This window comes from Ranitomeya imitator, chromosome 5 (assembly GCF_032444005.1).
Source record: "Ranitomeya imitator isolate aRanImi1 chromosome 5, aRanImi1.pri, whole genome shotgun sequence".
Classification (NCBI taxonomy): Eukaryota; Metazoa; Chordata; class Amphibia; order Anura; family Dendrobatidae; genus Ranitomeya; species Ranitomeya imitator.
The window spans coordinates 689,608,495-689,628,478 of record NC_091286.1 but is presented as its reverse complement, the minus strand read 5'-3'; the positions used below and the strand labels follow the sequence as shown (position 1 = coordinate 689,628,478).

The 19,984-nt window shown below is 48.0% G+C and overlaps 1 protein-coding gene across 1 annotated transcript in view; it reads right to left on the bottom strand.

Moving 5' to 3' along the window:
• The window catches only part of LOC138680985 (L-gulonolactone oxidase-like), a 177,329-nt gene that overhangs the window by 119,934 nt on the left and 37,411 nt on the right, over nucleotides 1-19,984 (bottom strand). The window contains exon 4 of the mRNA XM_069768171.1: nucleotides 4,043-4,137. Within this exon, the coding sequence (XP_069624272.1) occupies nucleotides 4,043-4,137 (95 nt within the window). The remainder of the gene's footprint in view (nucleotides 1-4,042; nucleotides 4,138-19,984) is intronic.

Sequence of the window (19,984 nt, the reverse complement as noted above, 5' to 3'; positions counted from 1 at the left end):
GTAACACTATGGGTACAGTAATGAACTGGATTACACTGGCAGTCCTATGTAACACCACAGTGTAACACTCTGTGTACAGATAATAAACTGGATGACACTGGCAGTCCTATGTAACACCACAGTGATAATACTCTGAGTGCAGTAGTGTACTGAATGTCACCGTCAGTCCTATGTAACACCACAGTGATAACACTCTGTGTACAGATAATAAACTGGATGACGCTGGCAGTCCTATGTAACACCACAATGGTAATACTATGGGTGCAGTAATGAACTGGATGACACCGGCAGTCCTATGTAACACCACAATGGTAACACTATGGGTACAGATAATGAACTGGATGACACCGGCAGTCCTATGTAACACCACAATGGTAGCACTATGGTTACAGTAATGAACTGGATGACACTGGCAGTCCTATGTAACACCAAAATGGTAACACTATGGGTACAGTAATGAACTGGATGACACTGGCAGTCCTATGTAACACCACAATGGTAACACTATGGGTACAGTAATGAACTGGATGACACTGGCAGTCCTATGTAACACCACAATGGTAACACTATGGTTACAGTAATGAACTGGATGACACTGGCAGTCCTATGTAACACCAAAATGGTAACACTATGGGTACAGTAATGAACTGGATTACACCGGCAGTCCTATGTAACACCACAATGGTAACACTATGGGTACAGATAATGTACTGGATGTCATTAGCAGTCCTACGTAACACCACAGATAACACAGCGGACTACATGCGCGGCCATCATACTATGTGGAGGGCTATTTGTGGGAAAATCATACTATATGGAGGGCTATTTGTGGGGCCATCATACTATGTGGAAGGCTATTTGTGGGGCCATCAGACTATATGGAGGGGTTCTTGTTGAGCCATTATACTATATGGAGGGCTATTTGTGGGACCATCAGACTATATGGAGGGGTTCTTGTTGAGCCATTATACTATATGGAGGACTATTTGTGGGGCCATCATACTATATGGAGGGCTATTTGTGGGGCCATCATACTATGTGGAAGGCTATTTGTGGGGCCATCATACTATGTGGAAGGCTATTGTGAGGCCATCATATTATATGGAGGGCTATTTGTGGGACCATCAGACTATATGGAGGGGTTCTTGTTGAGCCATTATACTATATGGAGGACTATTTGTGGGACCATCAGACTATATGGAGGGGTTCTTGTTGAGCCATTATACTATATGGAGGGCTATTTGTGGGGCCATCATACTATGTGGAAGGCTATTGTGAGGCCATCATATTATATGGAGGGCTATTTGTGGGACCATCAGACTATATGGAGGGGTTCTTGTTGAGCCATTATACTATATGGAGGACTATTTGTGGGACCATCAGACTATATGGAGGGGTTCTTGTTGAGCCATTATACTATATGGAGGACTATTTGTGGGACCATCAGACTATATGGAGGGGTTCTTGTTGAGCCATTATACTATATGGAGGGCTATTTGTGGGGCCATCATACTATGTGGAAGGCTATTGTGGGGCCATCATATTATATGGAGGGCTATTTGTGGGACCATCAGACTATATGGAGGGGTTCTTGTTGAGCCATTATACTATATGGAGGACTATTTGTGGGAAAATCATACTATATGGAGGGCTATTTGTGGGGCCATCATACTATGTGGAGGACTATTTGTGGGGCCATCACATTATATGGAGAGCTATGTGTGGGATCCATCATACTTCATGGAGGGCTATGTATGGGGGCAATCATACTATTTATAGTGTTATGGGGGCCATTATATAGTGTGGAGTGTTGTGCAGAGGCCATTATACTGAGTGGGGGGTTGTGTGGGGGACAGTACACTGTCTGGAGCATTATGTTGGTTCCGTCATACTGTTTTAGATTGCTATTGGGGGCCCACTATAGTGTGGGAACACTAAAGGACTTAAATAGGGGCAAACCTACTTTGTAAGGGCTGCAATTATAGTACATGCTCTTCTGTGCCCCAGCCATATATTTCCTTTTGGGGGGGGGCCCAATAACGACCTTTGGGGCCCAATTAGGACTTTTGGTATGGGGCTCCATGATTTCTATGTCGGCCCCTGTGGCAGTGAGCTTCTCCTCCCCCGCAGTAATATTCGGGGTGCTCCCGTCCCCCACATGTTTCTGTAGCTGCTGGATGATTTATGTTCCTACTCTTCTCTTTGCCCTTAGTTTGAGTCCGCTCCTGACTTTGGCCTTACACCTGGTGGGGGAGGGGGGATGCGCTGCACACGATCAATACTTAATCAATGGCTGCAGGGATTTATCTCGTGGCTGGTGGGCAGCACAGCACGTCTCACTCCATGTGCGGTACCCTCCATGCGCATTCATCATCACGGTACCCCAATACCCCCTCCAGCCCCTTACTAACCCTCTCCCCTCTGGGCGCCTCTTCATCACTTGTACCTTATTCTGTCCTGTGTGGAAGAAGCAGAGCTGCAGTGTAAAGCAGGGGCACGGTGGTCACAGGCAGCGGATTAGTGCAGTATCTTGGGCATGTGGACCCCTCATTAGGGTAAATTACACGTGCAGGACCTCCGCCCGGTACTGACCCTCTTCACTGCGTGTGTCAGTACGGGGTGTGAAGAAAGTTCCCCCAGGAAGTGTAAGCTAGGAGACTGGATTTATTTTAGGGTCTGGTCTGGGGTCAGGATTTATTTTAGGGTCTGGTCTGGGGTCGGGATTTATTTTAAGGTCCAGTCTGAGGTCTGGATTTATTTTAGGGTCCAGTCTGGGGTCTGGATTTATTTTAGGGTCCAGTCTGGGGTCGGAATTTATTTTAGGGTCTGGTCTGGGGTCAGGATTTATTTTAGGGTCTGGTCTGAGGTCGGGATTTATTTTAAGGTCCAGTCTGAGGTCTGGATTTATTTTAGGGTCCAGTCTGGGGTCTGGATTTATTTTAGGGTCCAGTCTGGGGTCGGGATTTATTTTAGGGTATGGTCTGGGGTCTGGATTTATTTTAAGGTCCAGTCTGGGGACTGGATTTATTTTAGGGTCTGGCCTGGGGTCTGGATTTATTTTAGGGTCTGGTCTGGGGTCTGGATTTATTTTAAGATCTTGTCTGGGGTCCGGACTTATTCAGGGTCCAATCTAGGGTCCGGACTTATTTAGGGTCAAATCTGGGGTCTCAATTTATTTTAGGGTCCGGTCTTGGGTCTGGATTTATTTTAGGGTGTGGTCTGGGGTCTGGATTTTTTTAGGGTCTGGATTTTTTTTACGGTCTCGTCTGGGTCCTGACTTATTTAGGGTCCAATCTGATGTCTCGATTTATTTTAGGGTCCAGTCTGGGGTCTTGAGTTATTTAGGGTCCGATCTGGGGTCTGGATTTATTTTAGGGTCTGGTCTGGGGTCTGGATTTATTTTAAAATCCAGTCTGGGGTCTGGATTTATTTTAGGGTCCAGTCTGGGGTCTTGACTTATTTAGGGTCCTATCTGGGGTCTGGATTTATTTTAGGGTCCGGTCTGGGGTCTGGATTTATTTTAGGGTCTGGTCTGGCGTCTTGATTTATTTTAGGGTCTGTTCTGGAGTCTTGACTTATTTTAGGGTCTGGTCTGGGGTCTCGATTTAGTTTGGGATGTGGTCTGGGGTCTCGATTTATTTTAGGGTATACTTTGGGGTTTTTGACTTATTTAGCATTTGGTCTGGGGTCTCGATTCATTATAGGGTCTAGTTTGTACCCCAAACCCCAGGACTCTTCCACTTGCAGGCAGGATTTCTATGAGTTTCGGATGTTCTGGGCGTTTTGGGGCCCTTTCTGGATGTTTCTCTGATTTTACACAGGTTTAGCTTCTAATCTCTACCACCTGCACCCCGGTATAATCAGGGTTCTGTCCCCCAGAATTATACACAGGGGCAGGTTTAGGTTTTGTAGCAGGTGGTGGGGACACTATGGGGGTCCTAGGCTGGACTTCTGCAGCCTGTATCTCTAGGACCATGAGGACTCCAAGCACAATATCCCCAATGTCCAGTGTAGGAGCCACAGCGCCCCCTGCTGCACTTACTTAGACAAGGCCATCCCGCTCCTGTTCAGCACCTCATTCACCTGGCTCAGGAGGATCCCAGCCTCCACTGTCACTTGCTTCTTATCCTTGTCAATCTGGAGGAAGAGACAGAGTAGAGAAATAAGAAGAGGGGACGGTGAGAACGGGGGGGACGAATGACATCTTAATTTGAGATTTGATGGCCCCTCGTCCCCGCGTCTGAAGCTTATTCCCGCCAAGTGCGACATCTGCCCAATTAAGAGCCCCCGATGTTCCGCTGGCAGCTTTCTGGGTCCTAAGTGCCTCCAGTTACAAACAATGTAGAAAGTTCTTAGTGTTATGCAAAAGTTACCCAAAAAGTGCAAACTCAGGGGGACAGCGTCAATCACACACCTTCCCCAATCTGTCACGTCCAACACTCATGGCCACCTTTACACTTTTGACACTTTTCACTATCCGTCCTCCATCTGGCTGCACCATCGACTCTCAGCGGCCAAACTTCCTACAGTCGCCACCTTTAGCTAAAAGGTATTCTTTATGGAATCTAATAGGACTATTGTTTAATTCCTATGGTGCTTCCCCTTTAATAGAGGCACATGTGTTTATAGCATTAAGATGTCGCCGGCCCTTTAAGGTTTGGATATTTTTGAGAATTCAGCCTCAGTCCATCCATTCACTGGAGCCAGCGGTGTCACTGAAGCAGGAGGCAATCTGTGTGCCAGCATGTGGCCTGCAGGGCTGGAGATCTGCTCCCGCTTAGTTTTACTTATTGTTGTTATTGATGATATTGTTTATACTTGCAGCGACCACTAGAGGGAGCTCCCCGTATATGGATTTCCACAGGTTTCTGAGTAGCAGCATCAGGCTGAAATTATATATGGACCCCAGATTTGGCTGTGCCCCAGTTGCCAATATCATTATTATATGGCAGTACTGAGCAGTGAAGCTTTGAATCCAGCTCTGGAATGAATTTTCTAGAAAACAGCAGCATGGAGGACATTATACCACAGTACTGAGAGATGTAGCTGTGAATCTAGCTCTAGGGTGAGATACAACACATAATAGAAAACAGCAGCATGTGTAACAAAGCACAGCAATATTGAGCAGCGTAGATGTAAGTTCAACAATTGGGTGATATAAAACATTAAGGAAATTACACAAGATTACGGAGCAGTGCAGCTGTGAATTAGGTACTAGGGTGATATAAAACACTTACTAGAAAGCATCAGAATTTAGGACATCATACAGCAGTACTGAGCAGTGTAGCTGTGAATTAAGTACTAGGGTGATATAAAACACTTACTAGAAAGCATCAGCATTTAGGACATCATACAGCAGTACTGAGCAGTGTAGCTGTGAATTAAGTACTTGGGGTGATATATATAACACTTACTAGAAAGCATCAGAATGGAGAACATTATATTGCAATACTAAGCAGAGTAATTGTGAATGCAGTACTCGGAGTGATATAAGAAAAAACTTTCTAGTAAGCTTCAGCATGGAGATCATTATATAGCAGTATTGAGCAGTGTAGGTTTAAATCAAGTACTGGAGCAGGAAAAACCACTTTCTAGAAAGTATCCATATAAAGGACGTTACACAGCAGTTCTGAGCAGTGTAGCTGTGAATCCAGTACTGGCATTAAATAAAACACTAATTAGAAAGCATCAGCATGGAGGACATCATATAACAGTACAGAGCAGTGTAGCTGTGAATTGTACTGGGGATGATATATAACACTTATTAGTTAGCATCAGCATGGAGGACATTATGCAGCAGTACTGAGCAGTGCAGATGTGAATCTATCACTAGGAATGGTAACTTGAAAGCATTAGCGAAGAGGATAGAATACAGCAGTACTATGCAGCGTAGCTGTGAATCTAACACTTGCGACATTGACTAGAAAGAATAAGCAAGGGGGATATTATACAGCAGCACTGAGCAATGTAGCTGTGAATGTAACAATGGAGGTAGCGACTAGAAAGCATAAGCAGTGAGGATATTATACAGCAGTACTGAGCAATGCGGCTGTGAATCTAACACTGGGGACAGTGACTAGAAAGCATTACCATAGACGACATTATACAGCAGTACTATGCAATGTGGCTGTGACTCCAGCTACGAGGTGAAATAAAACGTAGTAGAAAGTAGCAGCACAGATAAGTTTCCGTGGCTTATTCTCTCTCTCTCGGCCATGTATATATTGTGTATACATGTAGCGGAGCAGCGCTGTAAGTGTCCCTATCACAGGGAATTAGGGCTGTGACCGCCAGAAATGAATTTTCTATGAAGCCATTGAGACCCTTTGTGTCGGCGCGGCTTTATCTCCTAAGCTGGACTTATCCCCAGAAATGATTTATTCAAACAGAAGAAAAAAATAATAGAAGAAAAAGTGAAAATGAAATTCCGTTCGTGAATCATCTCAGGAGGACGAGCCGCCAGATTTATTAATCCCGGCGCGGTGGATCGGAGCGGCGAGTATCTTATAACCAGTGGAGGTAGTTAGGACCAGCGGCGCCTCCTCGCCCGGGACATAATCAGCAGATAGACACGGAATGACACCGTCACTGACAACCGCGCTTCACGGTCGCTGCGTACAATTTATTACTGCAGACGGTCGCTGCGAAGAACAGGAGCAGCGCAGCCGCCACACGGTGTGTACTAATGAGCAGATGGGGCCTGCACTTCACCACTTCTGCCATTAGGTGGCGCTGTAACATCAGCATCTCTTTTATGCTCTTAAAGGGGTGTTCTCATCATATGTATGGCATAACCCCCCCGCCATATAAATATTGCATCCGCTACCTTCTTATGTGGCCAGGGTCAGTGGTGCTTTTATTCAAACAGGTGTAGCCAGCTGTTTAAACTGATATACAGCAGAAAGGCTGAAATAAAGGGGTTCCCCGCTTAGTAAATCGCTTTTTGTTCAAATGGTTGACTGATGAAAATCGCCATCTACGAGATTCCCACCGCTGGGATCCCCAGCGATCAGCTGTAACCTGTGAAAAAGTCCATCAACGAGTGTTCTGTTATCCTACAGCGCTCCCAGAGGAGACAAGTAGTATTACACTGTTCTAAATTAAATCAGTGTACCGGCTGTGTAATATATGGACATACCGGGTCCTCCAGAGAGAACATTCTTATAACTGTGGCTGATAAATGAGGGTCCTAATTGAGATACACAACATCCTGGGGGAGACGTGGACTGAAGACGGCCCCCGAAGAAGTTGTACAAGGACCTTTTGCTTAGTGCACCAGTAAGAGTGAGATACTTATGTAAATGGACTCTAGGCAGCTTCTATTACCATGACAGTGGCCCCGTTACCTACCAGATAGTGCACATATGGTATGGGGACCTCTGAATTTTATAGATAGTGGTCTTTAAATTGAACTCCTCAGGTATATAGTATCCTGCCCACTGCAGGCTACAAATTATATAGGGATGTATTTGTGTTTCCAACTGTGGTCATCAGTGATATGGCATCTTTTTCCATTCTGTGTGCTGAGCTTACTATGTATAGTATATATCCCTATTGCTTTACATTTAGTCTTTCCATGCACACCCCCTCAGTGGCATAGTTAGGGGGCGCAGGCAGATCATCAGCCTGGCAAATCTGGGTCAGAGCAAGATATAGTATGGGCGGGAGAGTTGAAAATAGAAGACAGTATAGGGAGCGTGGGAATGTGTGAGGAGACAGTATGAGCAGAGAGAAATGTATGAGGAGACAACATGGGGAGGGGGAGAATGTGTGAGGCGACAGAATAGGAAAGGTGGGAATGTTTTAGGAGGCAGTATGGGAAGTGAAGGAATATGCAGGAAGACAGTACAGGGATGGGAGAATTTGTGAAAACACAGTATTTGGGATATGAGTGGTCGGACAGTATGAGAAGGGGGAATGTGTGATGAGACCATATGGGAAGGGGGAATGTGTGAAGAGACAGTATAGTGAGGGCGAGTGTTGAGGATACAGAATTGGGAGTGGGGTGTGTGAGGACAAAGTATGGTGAGGAGAATTTGTGAAGAGACAGTATGGTGATAAGGAATGTACGAGGAGAAACCTTGGGTGGGGGAATGTGTGAGAAGACACAATGGAGAGGGGGATGTGTGTGGAAACAGTATGGGCAGGGGACGTGTGAGGAGACTGCGATGAGGGGGAAAGTGTGAGGAAACCGTATGGGTGGGCGGAAGGTGTGAAGGGACAGTACCGTGAGAGGGAATGTGTGAGGAGACAATATGGGGAGGGGATGTGCAAGGAAACAGTACAGAGATGAGGGAATGTGTGAAAATACAGTGTGAGAGGAATGCGTGAGTAGACAGAATGGGCAGAGGAAAAGTGTGACGGGACAGTATGGGAAAAGGGAAAGTGTGAGGAGACAGCATGGTGACAGGAAATATGTGGGGAGACAAAATGGGGAAATAAATGTGTGTGAAAACAATATGAGAAAAAGGGGGAAAAGTGTGAGGATACATTATGGGGAGTGGTGGGTGTCACGATTCACACCGTGACCGTCACCCCTACGTCACGGATCGGAGTGACTTTAATCCAACAAACGGCTATCACATGGGCAGGGGGCTTATGTTAGTTATCCCTCCACTGCTACAATGTGATGAAAAAACACACACAAGGTGTCACGATATGGTATGAAATATCATATAAGTTTAGTTGCTCTTCAGCTCATGAGGTGGGCTAAACCCCCCCTTCCCTAGCTGACTCTCCTTGTTTCTCTCTGGGCTACAGACTGTATGCTAGAAGGGGGTTTTATTGCCCTGGGGTCATAAATTCCAGGCTCGGACGAAAGTCCCTCACCCCTCCCACCTGCACTGGTTAGAACTGGAAAAGTGGCTCCAAAAATTCATGAAAGATTCTTTGTTTAGTTTTTGTTAGATATTAGGCAAACGATTTAAGCTAGAAATACGAAAATATATATTCTTATTCTCACTCGGTGTATGTACCCATCCCTTGAAACTCGGGCTTCTAACTCCATCTGGTAAAGAAGTAGGGTTTTCTCTGTAAATATGTATCCCAGATAGGACATATTTGATCTCATTAGAATGCTCACGTTAATCCGAGAGGAATGAGGAGTATGTTAGGACTCTGACATGTTTTGTAGTGAAGTTATAGAAATCAGAGAAAATAGTTTGAAGTTTAGGCAGAATGTAGAGAGAGGAGGGTCTGGATAAGCCAGCCTTTCTGTGATGTCACAGCCTTGAAGTTATAACTGTCTGCACACATCCCCAGCTCAGCCCTTCTGCTTGATTTCTTGTCTTCTCCTGGAAGAGCCCTGCTCACGTCCAAATGAGCTGGGACGTATGGGAAAAACTCCACTAGCCTGGTTGCCTGCAATGCGTTGAACATGTGAGTGTTACTTTTCTCATTTAAACCCTGTTTATTTCATAATTACCCTTGTACATATTTGCAATTGTCTCATTTGTAACATCTTTATAAAATATTTTTGATAAAGCACTGCCTAATTTTTTAATGGGATATACTATTATATGTTAGTTCATTCTCCTGTTCTAAACCGTACCCTAAGTCTTCTGAAGAGAAATACGCTACTGTTACTGTTGTGTTGGGTTAGCTTCGGACCCGTTTAATCGAAGCTGGTGGCAGCGAGAGTGTGCTGACTTTTGGGGTTACGCTGAAGTGACTGCGGCATTGATAATTATTGTTCCTGCCTGAGTGGGAGTAGTTATCGCGTCGCTGCAGCGTGCCCAATAGCCAGTACATAGCAGGCAGCCTTTCTGGCGACTAATTACCGAGGGTGCAGTACCTAATCTGACCTGAGAGTAAGGGGGGAGCCAGAGAGCTGCAAGTGTTAAGTGGTACTGTAAGTGGGATATACATAAATCCCTGCAGTTCGTGGTTTATAGAAAAGCAGTGGTATACCTAGAATAAGCCCCTGCTGTAAACTAAGAGGTCAATAGCCTTGTGTGTGTTTTCTCATCACAGTGTTAGCAGTGGAGGGACAACTAAGATAAGCCCCCCTGCACATGTGATAGCCGTCTGTTGGCCTAAAGTCACCTCAATCCGTGACGTAGGAGTGACGGACACGGTGTGAATCCTGACCCATTGGTGACAGCGGTCAGGGGAATCGTGACAATTGGTGGCAAGGCGGTGGGATATCTTAGAGCATTAGTGATTTGGATTGAGTAATCATTCCTCTCACTAAAAACTTGCAGAAAGTTCTTGCGAGGACTCTGCGCAAATAAGTTTGGAGAACGAACTCAGTGCTTTTTAGTTGTGAGGCAATTGCGTACTGGTAATTATCCCTTCCCTTTCTCTTCGTTTTTCTATCCTATCTTTTATTTGGCAACCATGGCTGCGAAAGGGGAAGCCTGGTACAACCAGCAGAAGAAGGACTTTCTTGCTGGAATATGCACGTGCCATGGCCTGAACCCCCAGGGCAAGACCAAGACTCAAATGGTCGCTGAACTGGTGCAATTTGAAGCAGACCAAGCCAGGCCACAGAGCCCAGAGGCCGCAGAAGCCAGCACAAGCGAACATGGTGCTGCAGCAGAGGTCCAACCACTGAATACGGGCCCTACTGGCAACCAGGGGGGTGCAGACCTCCTCCTGCAGCTGGCTCTGCAACAATGCTCCGCAGATGACCTAGAGAGACGTCTGCAGCTGATCCAGCAATACCAGGAGCGAGCCGAGAGAGAGGCCCGAGCCGAGCGGGAGGCTGAGAGAGCCGAGCGCCAAGCCCAGCGAGCACATGAACTGGAGATGCTCCGGCAGGGGGGGATGCCCTCCACCGCCCAGAGACGTGAGCCCAGCAGCGCTCAGATACCTAAGCCCCGGCCCGATCACTTCCCTGTTATGGAGAAGGATGGGGACTTGGACACATTTCTGCGGGCCTTTGAGAAAGCCTGCAGACAGTACCGGCTGCCTACAGATGAATGGGCACGATACCTGACACCAGGGCTGAGAGGTAAAGCTCTGGAGGCGTTTGCTGCCCTCCCTCAAGAACAAGATGGTGACTATGAGGCCATCAAGCAGGCCCTGATAGCCAAGTACCAGCTTACACCCGAGGTGTACCGTAGAAAGTTCCGGACCCTCCAACGTGGCCCACACGACAGTTACAGTGATGTGGTGCATGGACTGGGGACCCACTTTGACCAGTGGACCCAAGGGCTGTCAGTGAACACCTTTGCACAGCTGCGAGACCTGATGATCAAAGACCAGTTCTTTCATCTTTGCCCAGCTGAGGTGCGACAGTTCGTGATGGACAGAGAACCCAAAGACGTGACGAAAGCAGCGCAGATTGCCGATGCCTATGAGGCTAACCGTAGATCGGAAGTGCGGAAGCCAGTCACCACCAGCTGGAGAGGGGGTAAGCCTGCAACCAACGCCAGTACCCCTGCCAGCCAACACACCAGAGGTCCTGGCCCCGTGGCCAACAGCACCAGACCTACCACCGAACCTCGCAAGTGTTTCACCTGCCATCAGACTGGTCATATCAGTCTCTCCTGCCCAACCAAGCAGAACAACACCCCAGCCAAGGCCCCAGGGCCTAATGCAGCAGTTCTTTTGGTGGGTGGTGTGGTTGGGAGGGTGTGTGACAACGTACAGCACGTCACTGTGGGAGGCCATGTTGCTACAGGCCTCAAGGACACCGGGGCTGAACGAACCCTCATCCGACCCGAACTGGCGGCCCCTGAAGAAATCATTCCGGGGAAAACCCTAACTGTCACTGGGATTGGGGGCATCAGCTGTCCCTTACCGATGGCCCGGGTTTTTATTGATTGGGGTGCCGGGAGCGGGGTGAAGGAAGTGGGGCTGTCTGATAATTTGCCCACTGATGTTTTGTTGGGGACTGATTTGGGGAGGATGGTTGCATACTACGTCCCTGACACCCCTCCCCAATCTACTAATGCGGGTAAAGTTAACCCTGAGGATGATGATGATGATGGGAAATTGCATGTGTTACCTGACCATGCTTTATCTTGTAATGATGCATCTAATAACCATTTTTTCCCTAGGATTGATGGTGAAAATGTTGTACCTGTGCCAGCTGAACCTGATAATGATTTTTCTGTGAAGGTTAATGTGTCCATAGGTACAGGCGTGCCCAGCCACGTCGCTCTGCGGAGTGAGACGGCTGAGGAACCCCTAACAGGGGCAAGTGTCGGTGCTACAGGAAATGGGGAGATGCATGGGAACCGTGAGGAAGGTGATGCCATGAAAGTGACCAGTGCCACCGAGGAAGGTAACTGGCCCATAAGTAGCCCTGCCCCTGGAGTGTTGGGGGTGGATGGGGAGGTAGAGCCCATAGCAGCGCCGGCTGATGGGTCTTTAGAAATCCCCGGCGAGACAGCCTACGTAGCTGCTGTCACCCGCAGTCAGAGTGCCCGGAACGCAGATAACTGTCAGCCTTCCGGACCCTCCTCAGTCATCACTGTGACTGAACCAGAGGTGGACCCAGAGCAGGTCCAAGAGGGTTCCCGTGGGGAAGGGACCCTGACATCGCTTCTGGCTTCCCCTAGCCAGGAGTTTCAGGCCGCTCTGCACACAGATGCGAGCCTAGAGAGTTTGAGACAACTTGCCGGGACGCACTTCTCCGAGGCTGATAAGGAGAAGGTGTTCTGGGAACGAGGAAGGTTATACCGGGAGACGGTACCCGGAGAATCACAAAAGGAGTGGTTGAGGGAAAGACAGCTGGTCGTCCCGCAGCAATTCCGGGGTGAGTTGTTGCGGATTGCCCATGAGATCCCGCTAGGTGGACACTTGGGGATCAGCAAAACTAAGGCCCGGCTGTCTCAACACTTCTATTGGCCTAAGATGGGGACAGATGTGTCAAACTACTGCCGCTCCTGTATCACTTGTCAAAGAGTGGGGAAGGCGGGGCCTGCTCTTAAGGCTCCCCTGATCCCTTTGCCAGTGATAGAGGAGCCTTTCCAGAGGATCGCGGTGGACATTGTGGGCCCGCTGGCCGTCCCCAGCAGCTCTGGAAAGCAATTCATCCTTACTGTGGTAGACTACGCTACCCGGTACCCAGAGGCAGTAGCTCTGTCGTCAACTAGGGCAGATAAGGTGGCGGATGCCCTGTTGGCCATCTTTTCACGTGTAGGATTTCCCAGGGAAATGCTTACTGATCAAGGGACCCAATTTATGTCTCGCCTAATGGAGGCTCTCTGTAAGAGAATGCAGGTGAAGCACCTGGTATCGAGTGCGTATCACCCACAGACCAATGGCTTGTGTGAACGCTTCAATGGTACCCTCAAACAGATGCTACGCATGCTGGTTGAGACTCAAGGGCGCGACTGGGAGCGGTACCTCCCACACCTGCTGTTCGTTTACCGAGAGGTTCCGCAGGCCTCGACGGGGTTCTCCCCCTTCGAGCTCCTGTACGGCAGGCGAGTCCGGGGACCCCTTGGGTTGGTAAGAGAATCCTGGGAAGAGGAGCCGAACCCTTCTGAAGTGTCCATAGTGGAGTATGTCATGCGCTTCCGTGACAAGATGCAGACCTTGACGCAGTTGGTGCATGACAACATGACGCAGGCTCAGGCTGATCAGAAGCACTGGTACGACCAGAACGCCCGGGAGCGGACCTACCACGTGGGTCAAAAGGTGTGGGTGCTGGTCCCCGTACCAACGGATAAGCTTCAGGCAGCCTGGGAGGGCCCGTACGTCGTCCACCAACAGCTCAACCCGGTCACGTACGTGGTCACGCTTGACCACGCTCGGGGTAGGTGAAAGGCCTTTCACGTCAACATGATGAAGGTTCATCACGAACATGAACCTTTCGTCCTACCGGTCTGCAGCTTGCCCGAAGACGGTGAGAAAGACACCCTCCTGGACATGCTGGCCCAAGCCAAGGCCAATGGGTCCATCGAGGACGTGGAGGTAAGCGCCTCGTTAACTGAACCCCAGCGGTTGCAGTTGCAAACCACACTGGAACCCTTCCGGGTCGTGTTCTCCAACCGACCTGGGAGGACTGAGTTAGCCGTCCACGAGGTGGACACCGGGAATCACGCCCCACTACGGCGAGCACCCTATCGAATCTCTGACCAGGTGCAGCAGATTATGCACAAAGAGATCGATGAGATGTTACAGCTGGGGGTGATTCGACGGTCAAAGAGTGCGTGGGCCTCACCTGTAGTTCTCGTTCCAAAGAAGGACCGGACCACCCGGTTCTGCGTGGACTACAGGGGGCTCAACGCCATCACAGCCTCGGATGTGCACCCAATGCCGCGCATCGAGGAGCTGCTTGAGAAGTTAGCTGGCGCAGATTACCTAACAATCATGGATCTGAGTCGAGGATACTGGCAGATTCCCCTGAGCCCCGAGGCGCAGGAAAAGTCCGCCTTTATCACACCCTTTGGACTGTACGAGTCCACGGTCATGCCCTTCGGCATGAAGAATGCCCCTGCCACTTTCCAGCGGATGGTCAACCTCCTGCTTCAGGGACTGGAGAAGTACGCCGTGGCGTACTTGGATGACATTGCCATCTTCAGTTCCTCCTGGGAGGAACACCTGCCGCATCTCGGGGAGGTGCTCAGGCGAATTCACCAAGCAGGACTGACTATAAAGCCGGGAAAGTGTCAGATGGGCATGAGGGAGGTTCACTACCTGGGGCACCGGGTAGGCGGGAACACCCTGAAGCCAGAGCCTGACAAAGTGGGAGTGATCATGAACTGGCCCACTCCCGTGACCAAGAAACAGGTGATGTCCTTCTTGGGCACTGCAGGGTACTATAGGCGCTTCGTACAGCACTATAGTAGCCTGGCAAAACCTTTGACGGACCTCACCAGGAAGAAGCTACCCCACATCGCCAACTGGACAGATGGCTGTGAGGGGGCCTTCCAGGCGTTGAAAACCGCACTGTGCAACGCCCCTGTGTTGAAAGCAGTCGACAGCAGTCGACCGTACTTGGTGCAGACCGACGCCAGCAAGTTTGGCCTTGGTGCTGTGCTCAGCCAGGTTGACTCGGAGGACCAAGAGCACCCCGTGTTATACCTGAGCCGGAAACTTTTGCCGAGGGAAGTGGCCTACTCCACAATCGAGAAGGAGTGCCTGGCCATAGTCTGGGCCCTGCAGCGCTTGCAGCACTACTTGTACGGTCGCCCCTTCACTGTGGTGACCGACCACGACCCTCTGCGCTGGCTAAACGCCATGTGTGGAACCAACGGCAGGTTGCTGCGCTGGAGCCTTGCCCTTCAGCAGTTTGACTTCACCATTGAACACAAAACGGGCAAAGAGCATGGGAATGCAGATGAACTCTCCTGCCAGGGTGAACCTACTGAGGTGCCCATGAAGGCATACCGTGGGGTACTGCCTCCCTAGCGCACACCAAAAGGGGGAGGTGTCACGATATGGTATGAAATATCATATAAGTTTAGTTGCTCTTCAGCTCATGAGGTGGGCTAAACCCCCCCTTCCCTAGCTGACTCTCCTTGTTTCTCTCTGGGCTACAGACTGTATGCTAGAAGGGGGTTTTATTGCCATGGGGTCGTAAATTCCAGGCTCGGACGAAAGTCCCTCACCCCTCCCACCTGCACTGGTTAGAACTGGAAAAGTGGCTCCAAAAATTCATGAAAGATTCTTTGTTTAGTTTTTGTTAGATATTAGGCAAACGATTTAAGCTAGAAATACGAAAATATATATTCTTATTCTCACTCGGTGTATCTACACATCCCTTGAAACTCGGGCTTCTAACTCCATCTGGTAAAGAAGTAGGGTTTTCTCTGTAAATATGTATCCCAGATAGGACATATTTGATCTCATTAGAATGCTCACGTTAATCCGAGAGGAATGAGGAGTATGTTAGGACTCTGACATGTTTTGTAGTGAAGTTATAGAAATCAGAGAAAATAGTTTGAAGTTTAGGCAGAATGTAGAGAGAAGAGGGTCTGGATAAGCCAGCCTTTCTGTGATGTCACAGCCTTGAAGTTATAACTGTCTGCACACATCCCCAGCTCAGCCCTTCTGCTTGATTTCTTGTCTTCTCCTGGAAGAGCCCTGCTCAGGTCCAAATGAGCTGGGACGTATGGGAAAAACTCCACTAGCCTGGTTGCCTGCAATGCGTTGAACATGTGAGTGTTACTTTTCTCATTTAAACCCTGTTTATTTCATAATTACCCTTGTACATATTTGCAATTGTCTCATTTGTAACATCTTTATAAAATATTTTTGATAAAGCACTGCCTAATTTTTTAATGGGATATACTATTATATGTTAGTTCATTCTCCTGTTCTAAACCGTACCCTAAGTCTTCTGAAGAGAAATATGCTACTGTTACTGTTGTGTTGGGTTAGCTTCGGACCCGTTTAATTGAAGCTGGTGGCAGCGAGAGTGTGCTGACGTTTGGGGTTACGCTGAAGCGACTGCGGCATTGATAATTATTGTTCCTGCCTGAGTGGGAGTAGTTATCGCGTCGCTGCAGCGTGCCCAATAGCCAGTACATAGCAGGCAGCCTTTCTGGCGACTAATTACCCAGGGTGCAGTACCTAATCTGACCTGAGAGTAAGGGGGGCGCCAGAGAGCTGCAAGTGTTAAGTGGTACTGTAAGTGGGATATACATAAATCCCTGCAGTTCGTGGTATATAGAAAAGCAGTGGGATACCTAGAATAAGCCCCTGCTGTAAACTAAGAGGTCAATAGCCTTGTGTGTGTTTTCTCATCACAGTGTTAGCAGTGGAGGGACAATTAAGATAAGCCCCCCTGCACATGTGATAGCCGTCTGTTGGCCTAAAGTCACCTCAATCCGTGACGTAGGGGTGACGGTCACGGTGTGAATCCTGACCAATTGGTGACAGCGGTCAGGGGAATCGTGACACAAGGCTATTGACCTATTGTATTACAGCAGGGGCTTATTTTAGGTATCCCACTGCTCTTCAATATACCACGAACTGCAGGGATTTATGTATATCCCGCTTACAGTTCCTCTTAAAACTTGCAGCTCTCTGGCGCCCCCTTACTCTCAGGTCAGATTAGGTACTGCACTTAGGGTAATTAGTCGCCTGCTATGTACTGGCTATTGGGCACGCTGCAATGAGGCGATATAAATACTCCCGCGCAAGCAGGAACAATAATTATCAGCGCCGCAGTCGCTACAACGACTCCCAACTACCCAGTACAAAGGTATGCTGCCACCAGCTCTGATTAAACGGGTCCGAAGCTAACCCAAAACAGTAGCGTAATTCCCTTCAGAAGACTTAGGGTACGTTTTAGAACAGGAAGAATGAAACTAGTAATTTATATATTTTACTCCATTAACGTTAAGGCAGTGTTTGTAAAAAGATGTTACAATATGAGACAATTGAAAATATGTACAAGGTAATTATAAAAAAACAGGGATTACATGAGAAATCAACACTTACATGTGTTCAGAGCATTGCAGGCAACCAGGCTAGTGGGTGGAGTTTCCATCTGTCCAAGTGCATCAGGACTGGCAGTCAGGCTCCTCAGGTGAAACTCAACACTGGGGGTCTGGCAAAACTTATAAACCACAGCCTGTGACATCACCAACAGGGCTGGTTCACCCAGACCCTCCTCTCTCTTCAGTCTTAGTAAATTTCACAGAAGTTTGTCTAATGCCTGTATCTCCGCTACAGAACATGTCAGAATCATAACACACCCAGCATTCATCTTGTGTTAAGATTTGCTCTCTATAGATACTAAATTCGAGCTAGTAGGGACACTCAGTTCCAGAGAAATCAGTACTCTGTCCCTGTTGGACTTGGACGCTCCTGCTTACAGTGGCGGACCGATCCGCCGATGGACGTAAGAAATATGTATTTATTATTCTCCTAGCCCAAGTCGTTGGCCCAATATCTTATCATATTAGAACAAAGACCCTCATGGATTTTGGAGAACTGCTATACCAGTTATAGCTGGACAGATGGGAGGGGGGGAGTAAGTTGCTCCAAGCTTGGAATTTATGGCCAGAGCAATAAAACCCTCTTCTACACATAGATTCAGAAACACAGAGGGAAGGGAGGGCTTTTTAGCCCGCAGCATGGGTCTGACAGGCAAACTCCAAAATCCTATTATATTTCATACAATCTCGTGACAGTGGGAATGTGTGAGGATTAAGTATAGGCAGGAGGGAAATGTGTAGAATGTGTGAGAAGACAGTACTGGGAATGTTACATGTGCAAAGATACAGTATGGAGAGAAAGGAATGTGTGAGGAGACAGAATGGATAGGGAAAATGTGTGATAATACAGTATGGGGATGGGGAACTGTGTGAAGAGGCAATATGCACAGAATGAAGGAATGTGAGAGGAGACAGTATGGGAAGGTGGGAATGTGTGGGGAGACAGTATGGAGGGAATGGGTGAGGAGACAGTATTGACAAAGGAAGGGGTCAGTATGGGTAAGGGGGAATGTGTGAGAAGACAGTATAGAGAGGGGAAATGTATGATGAGACAGTATGGGCAGGGGGACGTGTGAGGAGACAGTTGGGCAGGGTGGAATGTGTGAGGAGGCAGTATGGAGAAGAATGGGATGTATGGGGAGACAATATGGGAAGAGGAGAAATGTGTGAGAATACAGTATGGGGAGTGGAGTGTGTGCAATGATACATTTTGGGGAGGGTGTTATGAACAGGTAATTCAGAACCACAATGGACATTGAAGTTCAGAGCACACAAAGTGACCTGACAATAACCAAAAACAAAGGACGAGCTCTGAGACGTGGGAACTCTGCTGACCGCAATCCCTAATCCTAACACACCACACTAGAGGTAGCCGTGGATTGCGCCTAACGCTCCCTATGCAACTCGGCACAGCCTGAGAAACTAACTAGCCCTGAAGATAGAAAAATAAGCCTACCTTGCCTCAGAGAACTCCCCAAAGGAAAAGGCAGCCCCCCACATATAATGACTGTGAGTAAGATGAAAATACAAACACAGAGATGAAATAGATTTAGCAAAGTGAGGCCCGACTTACTGAATAGACAGAGGATAGGAAAGATAGCTTTGCGGTCAACACAAAAACCTACAAACAACCACGCAGAGGGGCAAAAAGACCCTCCGCACCGACTAACGGTACGGAGGTGCTCCCTCTGCGTCTCAGAGCTTCCAGCAAGCAAGAAAAACCAATATAGCAAGCTGGACAGAAAAAATAGCAAACAAAAATAACACAAGCAAAACTTAGCTTATGCAGGATAAACAGGCCACAGGAACGATCCAGGAGGAAGCAAGACCAATACTAGAACATTGACTGGAGGCCAGGAACAAAGCACCAGGTGGAGTTAAATAGAGCAGCACCTAACGACTTAACCTCATCACCTGAGGAAGGAAACTCAGAAGCCGCAGTACCACTCTCATCCACCAAAGGAAGCTCATAGACAGAACCAGCCGAAGTACCACTCTCGACCACAGGAGGGAGCTTGGCCACAGAATTCACAACAGGAGGGGGAATGTTTGAGGAGTCTAAATAGGTAGAGGGAAGGTGTGAATAAATGGATTAGGCAGGGGATGGAATGTGTGAGGAGATAGTGTGGGGAGGAGGGAAATGTGTGAGTGTACAGTATGAGAAGGGGGATAAGAAAACAGTATGAGGAAGGAATGTGTGAAGAGAATATGGGGAGGAGAAAAAAAGAGGAAAAATGTGTGAGCATAAAGTATACGAAGGGGAAATATGTGAGGAGAATGCATGGGAAAGGGAGCTAATTGTGAGGACACAGTATGAGGGAAATGTGTGAAGAGACAATATGAGAAGGGGAGAAAGTGTGAGGAAACAGTATGAGGAGGGGAGAATGTGTGAGGAAACAGTATGAGTAGAGGTAGAAATGTGTGAGGAGACCATATGGGCAGGGGGAGAAATATTTGAGCACTAAGTGCGGATTTTCTTCTACTTCTTTGCAAATTTACAATGTGTGTTTGATCGTGCAACACCGCAAAGTAATCTTTTAAAGAGGTTGCATAGTTGCAATAAAGGTCATTACACACTGGTGAAAAGCCTTCAGATTGGAGCCCCAACACTTTTTCATATATAAAAAGAGAGATCAACT